The 20239-nt window shown below is 34.7% G+C and overlaps 1 protein-coding gene across 1 annotated transcript; it reads left to right on the forward strand.

Annotated features, from left to right (window-relative positions):
• The first annotated feature begins 6355 nt into the window (after window positions 1-6355).
• LOC142230965 (uncharacterized) lies at window positions 6356-10396 on the forward strand. Its single transcript, XM_075301583.1, has 2 exons — window positions 6356-6361; window positions 6530-10396. The coding sequence occupies exons 1-2, from the start codon at window positions 6356-6358 to the stop codon at window positions 9902-9904; spliced, it is 3381 nt and encodes a 1126-aa protein (XP_075157698.1). The 3' UTR covers window positions 9905-10396.
• The last annotated feature ends 9843 nt before the right edge of the window (window positions 10397-20239 follow it).

The following is a 20239-nucleotide window of genomic DNA, read 5'->3' on the forward strand; positions in this document are numbered from 1 at the left end:
GTTTCATTAATTAGCTTAATTTTATTAATAAATTTAAATGTAATCAAAAGTAAATTATATCATTGAAAAAATATGTGCTAATTAATTTTAAAAATAAAAAAAAAATATTTTTTAAATTTAGTTCTCTATTCCCCTTTTAAACACTCTACACCTGTAAACCAATAAACTTGGCTTAAAAAATACTCATATCAATTTTGTTTCTGACTAAAACATTATAAATCAATAGCCATCGTTGAGGTTGGGCTGTAGAAGTTATGCAATGCTTATAAAAAAACAACAAAGTGTTATAGATATCTTTTTAAAATCAAAACATAATAAATTAAATTTAGTACTTCTTTTTTTCTATAAAAAAAATACAAAAATCAAACGAATACTCTGAAAAAGAAAAATGTGAAAAGAACAGCGAAAAATTTTGCAAAATTTTATTTTGCATATTTTGATAACAGGTAAATGTGTTAACACATAATTTATTTTGAAATTTGTATTTGAAATTGTTCATGGTGATTTGAAAATGTTCGTGCTATCTAAATGTATCCAAAAATGTTTAGCTCACAGATAAAGGAACATCTGTGTGGATTGCCAAATAAATAAAGACGATGACTTAGATTAATAGATTCCCATCCAAGATTCGAATGCTAATTTAAACATTTTGGTATTGAAATCATAAATATTTTCCTTACCGGGCACAAAAACAACATTTATCTCAATCAGTTGTAGTTTAACCTAAATTTGCTTTGAGGTTTTTGGGTGTATCTCTCTACGGTAGGTTTATACCAGGCCCCATGCCTGCCCTATGACTAAGGTGAAGATATTGCAAATATGATGAAAAAATCCAAGTCCCCTCTAAAAAAAATACTTGGACATTTCAATAAACACTAAAATCGTAGCTTTTTTTTAGTAATTGTTTAAATGCTTCTGTATACTACAATGGTTTATTTTGATATCTCGCTACCCGTAACATTTCATAACAATAAAAGTAACATTAATCAAAGATTGTTGAAAATATAAAGAAGAAGGCACTCTGCACATGCGTAGAAAATATGATTTTTGATTTTTTGTGTTTTGTTTTTTTTTTTTTTTGGTTTTTTAATAAATTATTTATAAATTCAACGACTAGCTGGATAGGCGGGGGTCATGAAACAACTTTATCGGATCATGGCAACATAATTGTTAGACTAACAGCAACCTAAGAAGAAAAAAGACCAAATATCCCTTTCACTATCCAAAAATAGCACTACTGGCAACCGTCTAAATTGCAACCATGCGACGAGTCAAAACAACGGCATCGTCAAATTTGATCGGAACTGGAAGATGGATGACTTTTCGAGTCAATTGCTGAAATATTTATGAAATGAGCACGGTGGAAGAATTTTAGCTAAATTATAAAGGCTGTATTGGAGTTGGTAGGTACAAAAAAAAAAATATTCATTGAAAATTCTGGTTTGGAAAAATACTGGGGACAGTACACCAATACACGAAAAAAAAATTTTGTGACGCGTTCGATACAAGATGTGCTTCAAAGCCTTTAAAATTTCACTGTATATACAGTGAAACCTCTAAGAAATGGACACCCGTTGTTGAATATATTTTGCCTATATTTTGGAGTTGCCCTCTTATGATAATTTTATAGTGATTTCGATTTGTAAAAATATGTTGCATATTTTACAGTGCAACCTACCCAAAATGTGCACGTTCGATTGACGGGGCGTTACCTATCGAAATACCAAAAGTGTAACCCATTTTGCACTGTAGCTGGTCTAAGGTGCAGGTGGTTACACTCTCAAGCAGCGACCTATATAATGGCGTTGTTGAAAATACAGTTCTTTTTTTTTTGTAATTATGGAATTTGTTGAAGTTCAAAACGAATTCTATTAAAAATGTGATTGACGCAATGGTTGTTTAATTGCGTCAATTACATTTTTGTTTACATTGAAAAAATTTCAATTAAACAAATAAATCCTGTATAGATATGAAGACAGCGGAGAAAAAACGTCCGCAGGGACAATATTCGTAAAACTCACCCAGCAAAAACTAGGTAACCACATCTCATTACAATTGACATTACCAGGAGTAAAGCTGTCATTACACGTTGCATTACATTGCGGCGAGTTATAATGACTAACTTGTAATGACAAAAATAAATACTTCTCGGTAATTTTCGAATTGTTATTCTCAAATTTTTAGGCAGTTGTAGTTAATATAATTATTCACATAATCGAGCACTTACATAAAAAATCAAAAAGAATATGTAATGTAACGGTAATTCTGAAGATTTTTCCGTTAGGAATTTTTTATCACAAATATTTCATAATAATTGTGTTTAATGACATTATCATATTATGCTTTAAATAAATGCTTTCTTATACCTCATTCACATTACACTTCCAAAATGCGTTTAAACTAAATTTCAAATGTCATTTGCCTTATAAAAAAGAGACTTAAAATCCACTTTTAGTAGATTTCGAACCTTATGTGAATTGGCTATTGGATATATTGTATCGTAATTCACGAATCCAACTACCTTAAACAACCTACATTTATTTCTATTTTAAGTGTGAAATTAATTTGAGTGTAATCTTATTTAGATTATTTATTAGAATTTTTGTTTATTTATACAATATTCGTTTCTATTCAAGTAGTTCTCCTATTACAGCACCACTCGCCATATTTTGATCCATTGTAATCGGCGATAGAAATCAATATTTTCGAGATTTGGTTGCCTGAGACAATAAGTGGCTATTTTGCAAGTTTTGGTGTATCTACGAATAAGTCATTACATATTAGGTGATTATATGCTTTAAATGCACTACTTATTTTATGGCCGATAGTATGCCTGGGAAGAAGTACTTCCCTCCTAGGACATGCGTATGTAAATGTAATCCGAAGCGATGCCAATTAATAAGTGGTTATTAATTTTTAAATAGGCTTACCTACAAGATTACCGGGTAATGAGAGTTTTTGCTGGGCAAAATTAAAAGAGAATTTTGTCTTGGTTCAGAGTTTTTTTTTTGTGTAGAGAAAAAAAAAACAGAACAACTGTTTGGTGTTTGGTCGAAACAGGAAGGCGCAAGGCAAGGCGGGCTGGTAATCATTGCACCACTTTGGAGGTTAAAAATATACCTATGAATTTCGGGGGGGTGGATACACCCAGAAAAAAGTGAACCCACCATGGAAGAAACTGTAGGTTAATTTTAGAAAATTTTAGCTGAAATGTTTTACAAATTGCAACACGATACAAATAAGTTAACAATTTTTGTAAAATTGAAGAAAATTTAATAAAAATAATATTTTTTTATTATTTAAGTAAGTTCGGCCAGGCCGAATCTTATGTACCGTCCACCATGGATTGCCTAGAAACTTCTACGAAAGACTGCCATCCACAATCGACTTACTTGGGTTGTGGTATCTTAAAACTTCTTAACATCGTTTTCTAAATTGTGAGTTAGTCCATACGTGGTATATATTAGACAAAAAAGGTATGTGTAGGTAAGTCTACAAATAATTACGAATCGATATGGACTTTTGCACGGTACGTAGAGACAGAATTGAAATATGAGGGTCGCTTATATGGGGGCTATATACAATTATGAACTTGATATGGACCAATTATTGTGTGATTGGGGATCGATTTATCTGAGCGCTATATATAACTATAGACCGATATGGACCTAGTTAGGCATGGTTGTTAACGGCCATATACTAGCACAATGTACCAAATTTCAACTGACTCGGATGAAATTTGCTCCTCTAAGTGGCTATAAAACCAAATCTCGGGATCGGTTTATATGGGGTCTATATATGAGTATGGACTGATATGGACATGGTTGTTAAATATCATATACTACCACCACGTACCAAATTTTTAACCAGATCGGATGAATTGTGCTTCTCCAAAAGGCACCGGAGGTCAAATCTGGGGATCGGTTTATATGGGAGCTATAAATAATTATGGACTGATATGAACCAATTCCTACCATATACTAACATCACGTACCAAATATGAACCGAATCGGATGAATTTTGCTCTTCCAAGGGGCTCCGGAGGTAAAATCTGGGGATCGGTTTATATGGGGCCTATATATAATTATTGACAGATTTCGACCAATTTTTGCATGGTCATTAGAGACCATATACTTACACCATATACCAAAGTTCAGCCTGATCGGATGAAATTTGCTTCTCTTAGAGGCTCCGCAAGCCAAATCGGGGGATCGGTTTATATGGGGGCTATATATAATTATGGTTCGATGTGAATCAATTTTTGCATGGTTGTTAGAGACCATATACTAACACCAATTACCGTACGGATCGGATGAAATTTGCTTCTCTTAGAGCAATCGCAAGCCAAATTTGGGGGTCCGTTTATATGGGGGCTATACGTAAAAGTGGACCGATATGGCCCATTTGCAATACCATCCGACCTACATCAATAACAACTACTTGTGCCAAGTTTCAAGTCTATAGCTTCTTTCTTTCGGAAGTTAGCGTGATTTCAACAGACGGACGGACGGACGGACATGTTCAGATCGACTCAGAATTTCACCACGACCCAGAATATATATACTTTATGGGGTCGTAGAGCAATATTTCGATGTGTTACAAACGGAATGACAAAGTTAATATACCTCCATCCTATGGTGGAGGGTATAACAATATTTACAATGTACATAGCATTTAAATAAAGAAAGCATAGTGAAATTATCTAGTAAGTACACTCAAAAAAAGTTTACTTGGATCCAAAGATTTTGACCTTCGCTTAAGGATATTGGTATTGACTCCGAACCAAAGATGCGCTTCTTTAATATAAAGACATTTTTTAGCAATCTATTTGGCTTTAAAACTAGGTTAAATAAAATTAAAATTAGGATACAGATTTCATTTATCGAATCTTCATTCTCTTTTCGCGGTATATTACTGAAGATATTCACGTACAAACAAATGCCAGTTTCAAAATCCAAATTATAACGGATACTTCAAAATAAAAAATGTATTCTTAATTCAAAAAAAAAAAAAAAACTTTAAACCAAATATGCTATACCCTCAAAATAAGTTTTAGTCTATATTTTTATCTTAAATCTGAAGAATCATAATTTGAAAAATGTGTTCCCTTTAAGGAAAATTGGAAAATTCGACAAAATTTTCTATAGAAATAAAATTTTGACAAAATTTTCTAAGGAAATAAAATTTTGACAAAATGTTATTTCTATAGAAATAAAGTTTTGACAAAATGTTATTTCTATAGAAATAAAGTTTTGACAAAATTTTCTATAGAAATAAAGTTTTGACAAAATTTTCTATAGAAATAAATTGTTGACAAAATTTCTATAGAAATAAAATTTTGACAAAATTTTCTATAGAAATAAAATTTTGACAAAATTTTCTATAGAAATAAAATTTTGACAAAATTTTGTATAGAAATAAGATGTTGACAAAATTTTCTATAGAAATATAATTTTGATAAAATTGTCTACAGAAATAAAATTTTAACAAAATTCTGTATAGAAATAAAATTTTTAAAAAAATCTCTATAAAAATATAATTTTGACAAAATTGCCTATAGAAATAAAATTTTGTCAAATTTGTCTATAGAAATAAAATTTTGTCAAAATTTTCTATAGAAATAAAATTTTGTCAAAATTTTCTATAGAAATAAAATTTTGTCAAAATTTTCTATAGAAATAAAATTTTGACAAAATTTTCTATAGAAATAAAATTTTGACAAAATTTTCTATTGAAATAAAATTTTGACAAAATTTTGTATAGAAATAAGAAGTTGACAAAATTTTCTATAGAAATAAAATTTTGACAAAATTTTCTATAGAAATAAAATTTTGACAAAATTTTGTATAGAAATAAGATGTTGACAAAATTTTCTATAGAAATAAAATTTTGACAAAAATTTTTTATAGAAATAAAATTGTGACAAAATTTTCTTTAGAAACAAAATTTTCTATAGAAATACAATTTTGACAATGTTTTTTTAACAAGTGCATATTTTTCCAAAATAAAATTCAATGGTAAACAATATCTTCCACTGTGCGTAGATTATTTTGAAGAGCGTCGAACACCCAGCTCGACAACGAAAATGGTCGAACTAATACGAATAACTGGATCACAACAAACATCGATTGCATAGAAAATCTTAGCTTGCGTAGCTCATCTCTTCTTACATCCAAACTAGTGTGTGTATGTGTGTGTGTGACGAGGGGATGGGGTCAGTTTTATGAATGAAACAGTGACTTTTCGATGGAAGTTTCTTATGGAAATATGTGATTGGTATAAATTGTGTGGATAGGTCAGTTTAGAGTAACATTGCATGTTGGAACCTCGATAGTTAAACACAGCCAACATCAAAATGAAGGTAAGTTGGCGGCAAAGGCATCAAGAGCAACTGTGGATTACCGCTCAGCCTTAATCATCACCTTCAGAACTGCAGTATGGATAACGAAACGAAACAATTTTTTCTTCTTTTCTTTTCATCTGCTGTTGCGAACATTTTTATTCACCTTGAAATGTCCGGCGCTCCCAGCTTTTAAGCTATTTTGTTGGATTGCTCATTGTGGGAGTCGTTGTAGTGCCCACAACTGTAGCAGATATTTCATTGAAGCTGAGACAACAGAAGCAATATATACCTCCTGCCGAGTCAAGTCAGAACGATGAACAAAAATTTGAAGAATCTCGATATGGCAATTCCCAATACCAGGTGTTCGAAGTGCACAATCATTTCGATATTCCTGCTGGTGATTCAGTGGGAGCCAATAGTGTCTCAACTCGTACCGAAGAGATCCACATTGAACATATTAACCCACCTCCTGGTTTCCCTTTGGATGATCCCAATTTAGATGCAACCCTCTTGAAAGTTGCCACCGAAGATAATGGCATCGAACAGCATCAGTCGACCATAGTGAATGAGATTAGCCAGTCCAGTACTCAAAGCACTCAAGAAAATATTCCCATACCATTCCCCTCTAATTATCGCCATGATTTTTCCAAAAAACCTACACCTAAACCAACAGAATTTGTCGAAGTAGTCCACACCTATCCTTCAGGTTCGTCAAGTATATCGGAATCCATTGACTCATCTGCAAGTATTGATTTTGTGGCTCCAGTGGAAAGCAGCTTGAGTGGTGCTCAAAGTCAAAGTCATTTCAGACATCAAGCATCTGGAAATTCCTTCAAAGGTCCTGACTATTTGCCACCCAATGGTGAGGGTCGTAGTATCGAATCATCTGGATACCATGCTCCAGGCTATTTGCCACCACAACAAGGCTCAAATCCCCAATCTAATCCTTTCAAAGGAAATCCCTACCTACCTCCTGTAGGTGGAAGTAATGGTGGTACTAGCAGCAGCAGTTTCAAGGGTCCGGATTATTTGCCTCCTGTAGGTGGAAGCAATGGAGGTCAGAGTAGCAACAATTTTAAGGGTCCTGATTATTTGCCTCCCCAAGGAGGTGCGAGTGGTCAACAACAGTCAAGTGGTGGAAGCAATTCCTTCCGCGGACCTGATTATTTACCACCTCAACAAACCGCTGGCTCATCTCATGTATCACATAATGGAGGTAGCTCGAACCCAAGCTCATTTAGAGGACCCGACTACTTGCCACCTCAACATAATGGAGCTGCATCTCAGGTGTCACAATCGAATGGCAATTCAGGTTCAAATAATCCCTTCAAAGGTCCTGACTATCTACCACCTCAACAAGGTTCTACTAGCCAGCAGGGATCCTTTGAGACAAGTAGTTCATTTAAGGCTCCAGGCTATTTACCACCCCAATCTCAGGAAACTACTCAGACATTGCCAAGATCGAACAGTAATGCCTTCAAAGGACCTGATTACTTGCCACCTCAGGAAAATCACGGAAAACATCACCAACAGCAACAAGTCCACCAGCACCACCAAGTCAGTCAAAACCAACATCATCAACAGGCAGCTCAAATTGAAGTCAATGAAGCTCCAGGTTCTTTGCCTCCAGGTTATGACTTCGAAAAACCTTACAATGCTGAAGAAGCCATAGCTGAGCTTCACACGTTACCAGAGCAATCACCAACTACTGAGCATCACCAAGAGGTCTCGGTGAGTTCCCAAATTCATGTTGGTGGTGGTCAAACTTCCTCCAACGTGGTTTATGGATCCAGTACACATGAAAATGGTCCTCAGGGTCCTGGTTCTTCGTATCAAGCACCAGGTTATTTACCGCCATCTGGCCATAATGGACGTGGCCAAGAACTCTCTAATGGAATTGAAAGTCATTCAAATCATGTTAGCAGTACTGGTGGTGCTTTCCAGGCCCCTGGATATTTGCCTCCTAGTCATGGCATTACATCCGGTCAAGTTAGCCAACAAACCACCGGTGGTTCTGTAAGTCAATCAAACCATGTTAGCGTTAGTGGTGGTGCTTTCCAGGCTCCTGGATATTTGCCTCCTAGTCATGGCATTACTTCCGGTCAAGTTGGTCAGCAAACCACCGTAAGTTCAAGTCATGGTAGCAGTTCTGGTGGTGCTTTCCAGGCTCCTGGATATTTGCCTCCTAGTCATGGCATTACATCCGGTCAAGTTAGTCAGCAAACCACCAGTAGTTCTGGTAAGAGTTATAGTGCTCCAGGTTATTTGCCTCCTGGCTATGATTTCCAGAAAAATCCAGAATCTACTCAAGGCGTTCAACAAGCATCAGGACAAGGAGTTGTGACTCACCTTCATCAAATCTCTGGACAAAGTGTTGCCCACAACATTCAACAAAGCTCTGGTCAAAGTGCTGGCCACACTCATTCGCAACAGGCAACAATTTCTTTCTCTGGTCAAGGACAACAAGGTGGTGGTGTACAAGAAGCTTTCAAGGGTCCAGGCTATTTACCTCCATCAGGTGGTGCATCTTTGAAGAGCAATGGATTCTTAACACATATCAGTAACCTCGCTAACACTGGTGTATCTACAGGTGCCATTGCAGCGGCACATCAAAGTTTCCATGGTCCTGGTTACTTGCCCCCTTCATCAGGATCATCCGTAATAAGTGTTTCTCCAGCTACCTTAGGTATATCGACATTCACACAATCGAGCTCATATAGGGCTCCCGGTTATTTGCCACCAGTAGGCGCAACCCATATGCATCCATTGAGTAGCTACATGACCAGCGTCCAACCTTTTGAACGCTATGGCAGTGCTCGCAAACCATTTCCTGTATACGGACCTCCACCCAGCCCACACATTCCAGCCATTGCCCCAATGTACAAAGAGCCAGCTAGCAGACCCCAGCACTATGCCCCCGCAATGTCTTATGCCCAGAATGCAATCAGTACCCAAGCCTTCCATTCATACAGCCAACAAAGCTATGCAACGTCAGCACTCAATCAACAAGCACGTCAAGCATTGCAAACCTTCATGCCCAAAGATATACGACAAAGCATTGCAACAGTCCCAAGGATCAATGTGGCCAGCGCTGGAATCTCAACTTCAAGCACCACTGGCTACACCAGCAGCAGCAGCAGTAGTAGCTCCTCATCATCCTCAGCGCAAGCAACCGGTACAAAGGTGCAAACTTCTGCGCCAGCTTCGGCTAAAATACGCACCGTGCAAATTGTCAACCCCACCCAAGTGAAGACCCTCAAGGTTCTGGAATCTTTGGATCATGCCGGAGTGAAGACCATTAAAATCTTGGGTCCCAGTAATGAGGAACCTAAGGGAGATCATCGTGTGGTCAAAGTGGTCAGTGGCCATGAACAAAATGTCCAAACGGTCAAGATCTTCAATGACCAACAGGATGTTCCCACAACTGAAGTGGCTGCAGTGATTGCAGGTAGCGGAGGCCAGTCCAGCACTAATAACCGCTATTTACCACCTCGCCGTAAGCGCAATCCAAAAAATGTCTCACAAAGAAAAAGTCGCAGGGGTCGGACAATAGGAAATTGATTGATTGATGTGTAGCAGAGTAACGAACGGCATTTCCGTTTGGGATCATCTCTACACCGTGATGTTGCGTTTTTTGCAACATCTTATCGTACTGATTAGTTTTAATCGCTTTCCAATTAGCCATATCACTCTCCAATCTCTAATTGAGCTGACCATTTGACCTACTCACCACCACATACGGTTACTACTCACCTTTTTCACCTTTCCGGTCACCATATATTAACATAATAACGCAAGGGGTTTTTGGCGCATGCATGCCGATTTCGCCTTAAATTACTGCAGATTATCCCAAGTTGTTAGCTTTATTGGAAATTTCTCGCTATGCGGCCAAATTTCGAGGGAGATGGCGACTAATTTCGCTTAAGCTGTTAATTAGGAGTTATGTTGTGTCTTGCCCCATACAAAAAAGTCATTTTTCAATTCACTACATTTGTTGCCATTGTTTTGTTAAATTTTTATTGTTAACCAATTTTTGTTGTTTATTTTTAGAGATTATTTCTTTGGTGTTGTTTTGTATCTAAAACACACACACACTCACATATACTCATTTTAGCCAATTTAAAATACATTTATGAAAATTTATTTTTGTTTCGTTTTTGTTTTTTTTTATTATTTTGCTACCACTAATAAATTAATTCCATATCCATGTTTATACATTTATGTAAAAATATTTAATTATTCCGTTGTTTTTTTTTTTTTTTTTTTGTTAATATTTTTGGATTGTGGGAAATGTGATTTTTTTTTGCTCTATCATAGTGATAGGTCTAGTTAATGTTTGTGGGTCAATTTGAAGCAATTTGCATTGGGGGGGTCAACGTGTATGATTTAATGTTGTATCAAGGTCACCGAAGGTCAAGAGCCTGAGAAACTGCTATCTACTTTTGGCAGTAAATACTACGATATAGGGTGCGTTCCTAATTGATTAGACGAGTTTCCCATTGAAACTTCGTTTTAATGAAATTCTCATATTTCACATAAAATTTTAAAATGTGCGCCTTGATGCCGGAGACCTTAATCAAGTTATTCAATGAATAATTTTTTCTATAAATATACATAGGTTGCGCCGATATACGATTTCTACGTAATATTCTATATGTTATCTTAGTTAAATACGTATAAAAAATTGATTTTAAAGCGATGAATGTTAACAAGTATGTTTGTTTTTGGAAGACTTCAAGTACAGAGAAACCTTTCAAATTTGGATGTTTTGAAAAGCGTGTACCTCTCAAAAGGGGACAATTGTCGTGGGACGTTGTCTATATTATCACATAAAAACTAGCCTCCTAAATTTCAAGGTATTTTTTAATGGTGATCCTACTCTCCGTCCAGAAAATGAAACTCAATTTCAGTGTTGCCAGGTTGGGGTTTCCCCTAAATTTAGGGCATATTTCACGTTTGGGATCGTTATTAGGAGATACATTTACTTGGGTTGGGGATAGGGTTTTAAAATATTTATCTACATCTTATAAAGTAGAACAAATATAAACAATTCTGGCATGAAGGAGAAATTTATATTTTTTATATACTCAAAAAAGTTGTGTAAAGCGGAGGCCCCTTCCCAGTTAACCATTTATAACAAGTAAGGAAAGTCTAAAGTCGGGCGGAGCCGACTATATTATACCCTGCACCACTTTGTAGATCTAAATTGTCGATACCATATCACATCAGCCAAATGTATTGGGTGCTATATATAAAGGTTTGTCCCAAATACAAACATTTAAATATGACTCGATTTGGACAGAATTTGATAGACTTTTACAAAATCTATAGACTCAAAATTTAAGTTGGCTAATGCACTAGGGTGGAACACAATTTTAGTAAAAAAATATGGGAAACATTTAAATCTGAAGCAATTTTAAGGAAACTTCGCAAAAGTTTATTTATGATTTATAGCTCGATATATATGTATTAGAAGTTTAGGAAAATTAGAGTCATTTTTACAACTTTTCGACTAAGCAGTGGCGATTTAACAAGGAAAATGTTGGTATTTTGACCATTTTTGTCGAAATCAGAAAAGCATATATATGGGAGCTATATCTAAATCTGAACCGATTTCAAATTTGGCACACATGACTATATTACTAATTGTACTCCTAGTGAAAAATTTCAACCAAATTGGGCCAAAACTCTGGCTTCTGGGGCCCTAAAAGTCCATATCGGGCGAAAAATATATACGGAAGCTATATATAAATCTGAACCGATTTCAGTCAAATTTGGCACATGACTATACTACCAATTGTACTCCTTGTGCAAAATTTCAAGCTAATCGGGATAAAACTCTGGCTTCTGGGTCCATATGAGTGCATATCGGGCGAAAGATATATATGGGAGCTATATCTAAATCTCAATCGATTTCAACCAAATTTGGTACGCATAGCTACAATGCTAAATCTACTCACTGTGCAAAATTTCAACCAAATGGGGCCAAAACTCTGGCTTTTAGGACCATATTAGTACATATCGGGCGAAAGTTATATATGGGAGCTATATCTAAATCTGAACCGATTTCAATCAAATTTTGCACACTTGACGATACGACTAAGTGTTATGTTTGTACAAAATTTCAAGCAAATCGGTATAAAACTCTGGCTGCTGGGTCCATATTAGTGCATATCGGGCGAAAGATATATATGGAAGCTATATCTAAATCTGAACCGATTTCTTCCAAAATCAATAGGGTTCTATTCTGACCCAAATTAGGAGCATGTGCCAAATTTGAAGACGATTGGACTTAAATTGCGACCTAGACTTTGATCACAAAAATGTGTTCACAGACAGACGGACGGACGGACGGACAGACGGACATGGTTATATCGACTCAGGGACCCACCCTGAGCATTAATGCCAAAGACACCATGTGTCTATCTCGTCTCCTTCGGGTGTTACAAACATATGCACTAACTTATAATACCCTGTTCCACAGTGTGGCGCAGGGTATAAAAATATGAGGTACACTTCTAAAAATTGGGTAACTATCGCCAAATGATGAATTGGAACTTCATTCTACAATCCCTGAAATTTCAAAAATTTCGGACAACTCAAAAAAGTATGCCAATGGAACAGAGAATCTTCTCCTACATTATCTGGAAATATTAAATAAATGTGGCAATTTTAGTTATCAAAATGAGTTCTAAGATAATTTGGATACCCTTGTAAAAATTGGTGGATCTAGCCAGATATTATTAGATCTTCTGCCATATCTGATTAGATATGGTAGTATATGTAGGCAGATCTGGACAGATCCGAAAAATGGTAATATCTGATCAGATCTAATTCTAAAGGAATTAGATCTGATCAGATATTACCCACATCTAACTATATCTAATTTGATATAATTAGATGTTAATATATCTAATTATATATAATTTTATCTACAAATTTCCAAAATTAGTGAAATTACAGTAATTAATAAAAAAGATTTATTTTATGGTTTTATAATGAAAAGAGTATTTAATATTATAAGTTGGATCAAACATATGTACATTAGATAGGGTCACGAAAAAAAGTTGATGCGGTCACCCCCCAGTTTTGTAGCATATTCGAAGACAATTTCAGAACACGAAAACTTTTTTTTTCGTGCACCCTACGACGCCCCGAAATACAATTTATTGTGCTGTGTCGTCATTTGAAGTCCGATCGAAAAGAAACGCATATCGTTGTTCGTGGTTGATCAGGGGCTATATTTCCTGCATTGGTCATTTTTGACTCCGACGTCAAATTTGATTTTTAATTTTTTTATTTCGCTTCGTATACCCTACGGTGTCTGTCCATATTTTCGTGACCTATTGACTTTTAAAAATCTCTGTAACTTTTTTGTTTATGAATATAAGTAAATACTTCAAAAACAAAAGTTTCATATTTTGTTAAGATCTTTATAATGGTTATCAGAAATGGGCGCCATAAGGGTATACGAAGCGAAATAAAAAAATTAAAAATCAAATTTGACGTCGGAGTCAAAAATGACCAATGCAGGAAATATAGCCCGTGATCAACCACGAACAACGATATGCGTTTCTTTTCGATCGGACTTCAAATGACGACACTGCACAATAAATTGTATTTCGGGGGGTCGTAGGGTGCACGGAAAAAAAAGTGTTGGTGTTCTGAAATTGTCTTCGAATATGCTACAAAACTGGGGGTGACCGCATCAACTTTTTTTCCCTTTAGGCCGTGACCCTATCTAATGTACATTATATATGTCTAGGTATAAAAGTTTAAGAATTAAAAAAAAAACAACAAAAATAATATATATATATATATATATATATATATATATATATATATATATATATATATATATATATATATATATATATACATAGCCACCAAGGGCTCTGGCATTTAAATTTCCCAATTTACATTGCTCTCTGCAAACAGTTCTTTAAATGAGTCTCGCAATTCCTTCATTTGGCTACTCGGAATGAAAACTCTGAAAAATATAAAATATACAGACGAATTATCAGTTTATTTAATGATATATTTGCAAATAATACATATACTTACCAAAATTTGCATCTCGTACCCAATAATTTAAACCAACGCTATATTGAATGGTTTGTGCGAAGCTCCAAATACCATACTATGAATAATTGCACGGGAATGTATCCGGTTCACAATGCAAATGACCTCCAAATTTTTATTCTTTTTGATATTGGATAATACTTCCTTCTATCGCAACTTCGGATATGGCCTGGTCACAAATCTTTACGTTGCTTCACTGTCTCCTTTTAATCTTTTCCTGGACTACCACAACTTCATCCTCCTAAAAAAGAGAAAATATTCAATATATAAAAATAGCAACAAAACAACAACAAACTTACCTTATCACAGCTTCTCTTACTCTTTTATCTTCCTCGAAAAATGAGAAGACATTTGATTTTTATATGAAATAAAAATATCAAACTCGCTTTATCAAATATTTGATATATTTTTTTCAAATTTAATAACAACAGACGTTGCTAATGGTGATAGTTATGGGGTGACATTTTTTGAAAACAATAGTCCCTATATAAGCGACCCCCATATTTCAATTCTGGCTCTCTACGTATTGTCTAATATATACCACGTATGGAATAACTCACAATTTAGAAAACGATGTTAAGAAGTTTTGAGATACCTCAACCCAAGTAAAATTCGATTGTGGATGACAGTCTTTCGTAGAAGTTTCGACGCAATCCATGGTGGAGTGTACATAAGATTCGGCCTGGCCGAACTTACGGCCGTATATACTTGTTTTATCTACTATATGTCCCGCATGGAATAACTTACAATTTAGAAGATGATGTTAAGAAGTTTCAAGATGCCTTGCCATCGGCCGCAACCCAAGTAATTTAATTGTGTATGACCGTCTTTAGTAGAAGTTTCTATTCAATCCATGCACTGTTAGAAAAATATGTTTTTCATATGTTTCGATATAAACAAAATGTGTTTCGGGCACAATTTTTAAACACAATATATTTAAGTGCAAACATGTAATGTTCTCAAACTAACACTAAATGTTTGGAACACATATGTTAATATGTTAGAATATATTATGTTTGGGGCATGCATGTTTCATAAAAATTATATGTGTGAATGTAAACATATATAAATTTACAAATTTCGATTAAACATATATATGTTGTGATATTTTATTCAGAGAGCGAAAGAGAGAGAGAGAGAGTATAGAGAAAGAAATAGAGATAAAAACCGGGAGGGTTGACGAAATATATCAAATTAACACAGCGAGAGAATCGAAAGAGAGCAATTTCTGTGAAACCGCTTATATGTTGTTTCGGAAACTGCTTTATGATAAGGCCAAAAATTTTATACGCTGAAGTCTAAATATTATTTAATTTAATTCTAAATATTATATAATTTGTGTATATTATAAAATTATTTATGTATGTTTATACTCGACCCCACGTTCTTCCTTTGTTAGAGTTTTTGAATTCCTTCCAAAATATCAAACTTTTATACCAAAACCAGTTTTTTATTACAAAATTGTTATTTTTGCAATAAAAAAATAATATTTTATCCAAAAGCTCAGTCCATTTCGTTTATATCAAGCACTGTTTCTGAAAAAAAATACAATTGGTGTTTGGTCGGAGCAGGGATTGAACCCACGACCCTTTGCATGTACGGCAGACATGCTAACCACCGCTCCACGTTGCCAACACATGTATGTTTCTGTTAAATAATGTTATGTTTGCATGGGCTCGTGGGCGCTGCAAACTATGCTATATAAATGTAACTTATAACGATAATTGTCTTCTGGTGACTATAACAGCTACGTAGCTCAGTGGTAGTGTGTTGGCTTACAAACTGTATGGTCCTCGGTTCGATTCTCCGTCCAGGCGAAAGGTAAAATTTAAAAAAATTATAAAATTGAATAATTTCTTCAACATTATTTGTATTACAGAAAAAGGTGCCAAGAACTAAAAAATTTCGTGGAAGTGAAAATTATGTTAGGGAATGAGTACAATCTTCTTTGGGGAAAATTCTTCCAAGCATATAATATTTTTGGCTCAAAATGCTTCCAAAAATAGAATATGTTCACATAAAACAAACATATTAATGTTTCGGCAGTATCCAATAATATATGTGCTTCCTGCAAAATATGTTTGGAACATATGTTAGAGAGGCGATTTTTTTTGAGGGTGTGGTGGAGTGTACATAAGATTCGGCCTGGCCGAACTTAAGGCCGTTTATACTTGTTTATTTTAGTATATTTCCAGCTTCAATTAATTGAAAACATTTTGGTGTTGTTTCGACAATAATATCATGTAATCGGTATAAAGAAAATTAAATAAGTAACCCATGGCTGAATAAGGAGGTTGAATCACGATAACAAAAACAACAAATTTCAATGTGTTGTTTACAATTTTAAGAAGTCAAAATCAGCTGATAAAAGAATCGTATGGCATTGGTAAAAGTGGCAATTATTTATTCTTTCAATTGTCCTGAAAATATAATTAAAATCCAGAGAAAAATAAAGGTTCAAATTTAATTGCGTCACCTATGAGTGATTGTGAAGTGGATAATTCACCCGATGAACGCCGATATGAGACAAATAAGACTATAATAGCCACCAAAGTTAAGAATGGAAGTCAGTCAAATGGATCTTCGCCATCTACTAACAAAAACAGTTTATGATGCAGTTTGAAAACTGATGTGCGTGGTATTTTGGGTCTGGAATATGTTATCAAGATATTCAAGTCATCTTTGAACAATTCTCCAGCTATGAATGCGCGAGTTTGTTTGAGATGCATTTGCTATGCAGTGTCATTTGGAGAGCTGCAATCACCATAAACATATGATTTTGACATCTTAAAATTTTGTCGAAATAAAAAAATTATAATCATATGGGCCCATGATTTAACCTTCTTGTTCAGCCATGTAAGTAACCTAAAAATAATTATGTTTTGTATCGAAACATTTGCAAAATGACATATGTTCCCATGACGTACACGCAAAAAAATAATTCTTTCCACCCAAACGAAATTTTAGACAAACAAAGTTCGTTTCTCATTTGCTTTTCGCTGTAAGGATGTGTATTTGGGAGAAAAGTATATACTTTTTGTGATAAACGTTTATTCTTTTCCAGGATGTAAAAACAATTTCATAAGGACAAACTCAAAAAAAATTGCATTTCCTTCTAATTGCATTTTCCCTCACATCTTTCTCACATCCATGATGTTTTTTTAGTTCTTAACGCCTTTTCCTGTAATACCAACAATGTAGAAGAAATTATACGATTTTATAAATTTTTAAATTTTTTTTACCTTTCGCCTGGACGGAGAATCGAACCGCGGACCATGCACTTTGTAAACCAACACACTAACCACTGACCTATGTACCTGTTATGGTCATTAATAGATAAATATCCATATAAGTTATATTTATATAGCATAGCTTGCGGCGCCCACGAACCGAATAAACAAAGTTTATTTAAGAGACACAAACATTTAGTTTGGCACCGTGGTGCAGTGGTTGCTACGTCCGACTTGCATGCCAAGGGTCGTGGGTTCGATCCCTGCTTCGACCAAAGTTTTTTTTTTTTTTTTTCTTTACATATATTCCAGATATGTTCGGAATATTCCGAACAAATGTTCAACATTACATTGTAGTATATTAAATTTTGAACTGTAAAATGTGTCTTATTAAAGACCTAAAGTCAGAAAAGAACAGTGTTTGATATAAACGAAATGGACTGTATTGTTGTTTCAAAAATAACTTTTTTTATTGAAAAAATAAAAATTTTGTAACAAACGAATTTTTTTGGTGATAAAAGTTTAAAATTTTCGAAGCAATTCAAAAAACTCTAACAAAAGAAAAACGTTTTCGGTACACGTTTTCCAAACTTTTTTTTTCTTTGCGTGTAGTATTCAATGAAAATCGAAAAATTAAGTTGATATTCGGTGATATATTCCAATACACGTTCATTAACCATGTGCGGTGAAAATAATATATCATCTCTAAGATAATCATAAACACAATATAAAAAAATTACTATATTAAACAACTCAATTATTTTGCTACATACCAAAATAACATCACCACGGAGTCCCTGCATATAGTCATTAATGATTGGCATCCAAATTTGACCACAAATCATCTTCTTCACCGGCACTTCAACTACCATGATCATCATCATCACCATTAATAAATTGGGATTGTAAGACACTAAAACACTAAATATCACAATAAAATTTATTAATTTAACAATAACATCTGCAGCATTGACAGTATAAACAAATGAGATGGGGTGGGGGGGCGGTTGGAAAACATTAACAATATCCAAGCAACATTTCCAAGACAAGACGACGCTATCGATGCATCATCGCTATAGCGTTGAGTATAACGACCCATTTTGTGTTGAGTTTTTGAAATTCATTCGTATTGGAAACTTTAAATCAAATTGATTTGAATAAATATGGTTCGCATAGATTTATTGAATGGATAAAGGTCAATGTTAAGATTTTAACCAAGAAAATTGAAAGACAAGTCGATATGACAAAAGGGCTGTGTAGTGCAATAAAATCACCTAAAACAATAATCGATTTGTTGCACTGGTTTTGATAATGAGAAGAGGGTCTCTATGTTTATTGATGATATTGAATGGGAACTTTTCAATATGAGAAGAAATAACCTTGTATTGTGGAGAGACACATTCACCTGTAGGCCCATTTTCTGATGATTTACAGCGACAATAGCGGAAAACGAATGTGCGAAATTAATTCGGATTATCTTTTGTCCAAGGTTGAAATTAAGAATCAACAATTTTATGTTATGCACAAAAGATAAATGTGGTTTGTAATTTGTAATAGAATTTTAACTCAGTTTAGCTAATCGCCTTTACCACCGTTCAGTCAACTTTTCAGAAATAAACGAAAAACTCCCAATAATGAAGTGTTGGTTAATCGAGTTGAAGTTCAACACGGGGAGCCACCCGTGTCAACGTGAGCTTAACATAGAATCGGGCAGCACTCAGTGATAAGAGAGAAGTTCACCACTGTGGTATCACAATTAGTTAAAACAAGTAAGGAAAGTCTAAAGTCGGGCGGGGCCGACTATATTATACCCTGCACCACTTTGTAGATCTAAATTTTCGATACCATATCACATCCGTCAAATGTGTTGGGGGCTATATATAAAGGTTTGTCCCAAATACATACATTCGATCTGGACAGAATTTGATAGACATCTACAAAATCTATAGACTCAAAATTTAAGCCGGGTAATGCACTAGGGTGGAACACAATGTTAGTAAAAACACAAGTAAGGAAAGTCTAAAGTCGGACGGGGCCGACTATATTATACCCTGCACCACTTTGTAGATCTAAATTTTCGATACCATATCACATCCGTCAAATGTGTTGGGGGCTATATAAAGGTTTGTCCCAAATACATATATTTAAATATCACTCGATCTGGACAGAATTTGATAGACTTCTGCAAAATGTATAGACTCAAAAATTAAGTCGGTTAATACACTAGGGTGGAACACAATGTTAGTAAAATAATATGGGAAAAGATTTAAATCTGAAGCAATTTTAAGGAAACTTCAAGTGTGCAAAGTTTGATTGAAATCGGTTCAGATTTAGATATAGCTCCCATATATATCTTTCATCCGATATGGACTTATATGGCCCCAGAAGCCAGATTTTTGGCCGAATTTGGTTGAAATTTTGCACTAGGAGTACAATTAGTAGTATAGTCAAGTATGCAAAATTTGATTGAAATCGGTTCAGATTTAGATATAGCTCCCATATATATCTTTCGCCCGATATGGACTAATATGGTCCTACAAGCCAGAGTTTTGGCCCAATTTGGTTTAAATTTTGCACAGGGAGT

The sequence above is a fragment of the Haematobia irritans genome, chromosome 3 (assembly GCF_050003625.1).
Source record: "Haematobia irritans isolate KBUSLIRL chromosome 3, ASM5000362v1, whole genome shotgun sequence".
Taxonomy (NCBI): Eukaryota; Metazoa; Arthropoda; class Insecta; order Diptera; family Muscidae; genus Haematobia; species Haematobia irritans.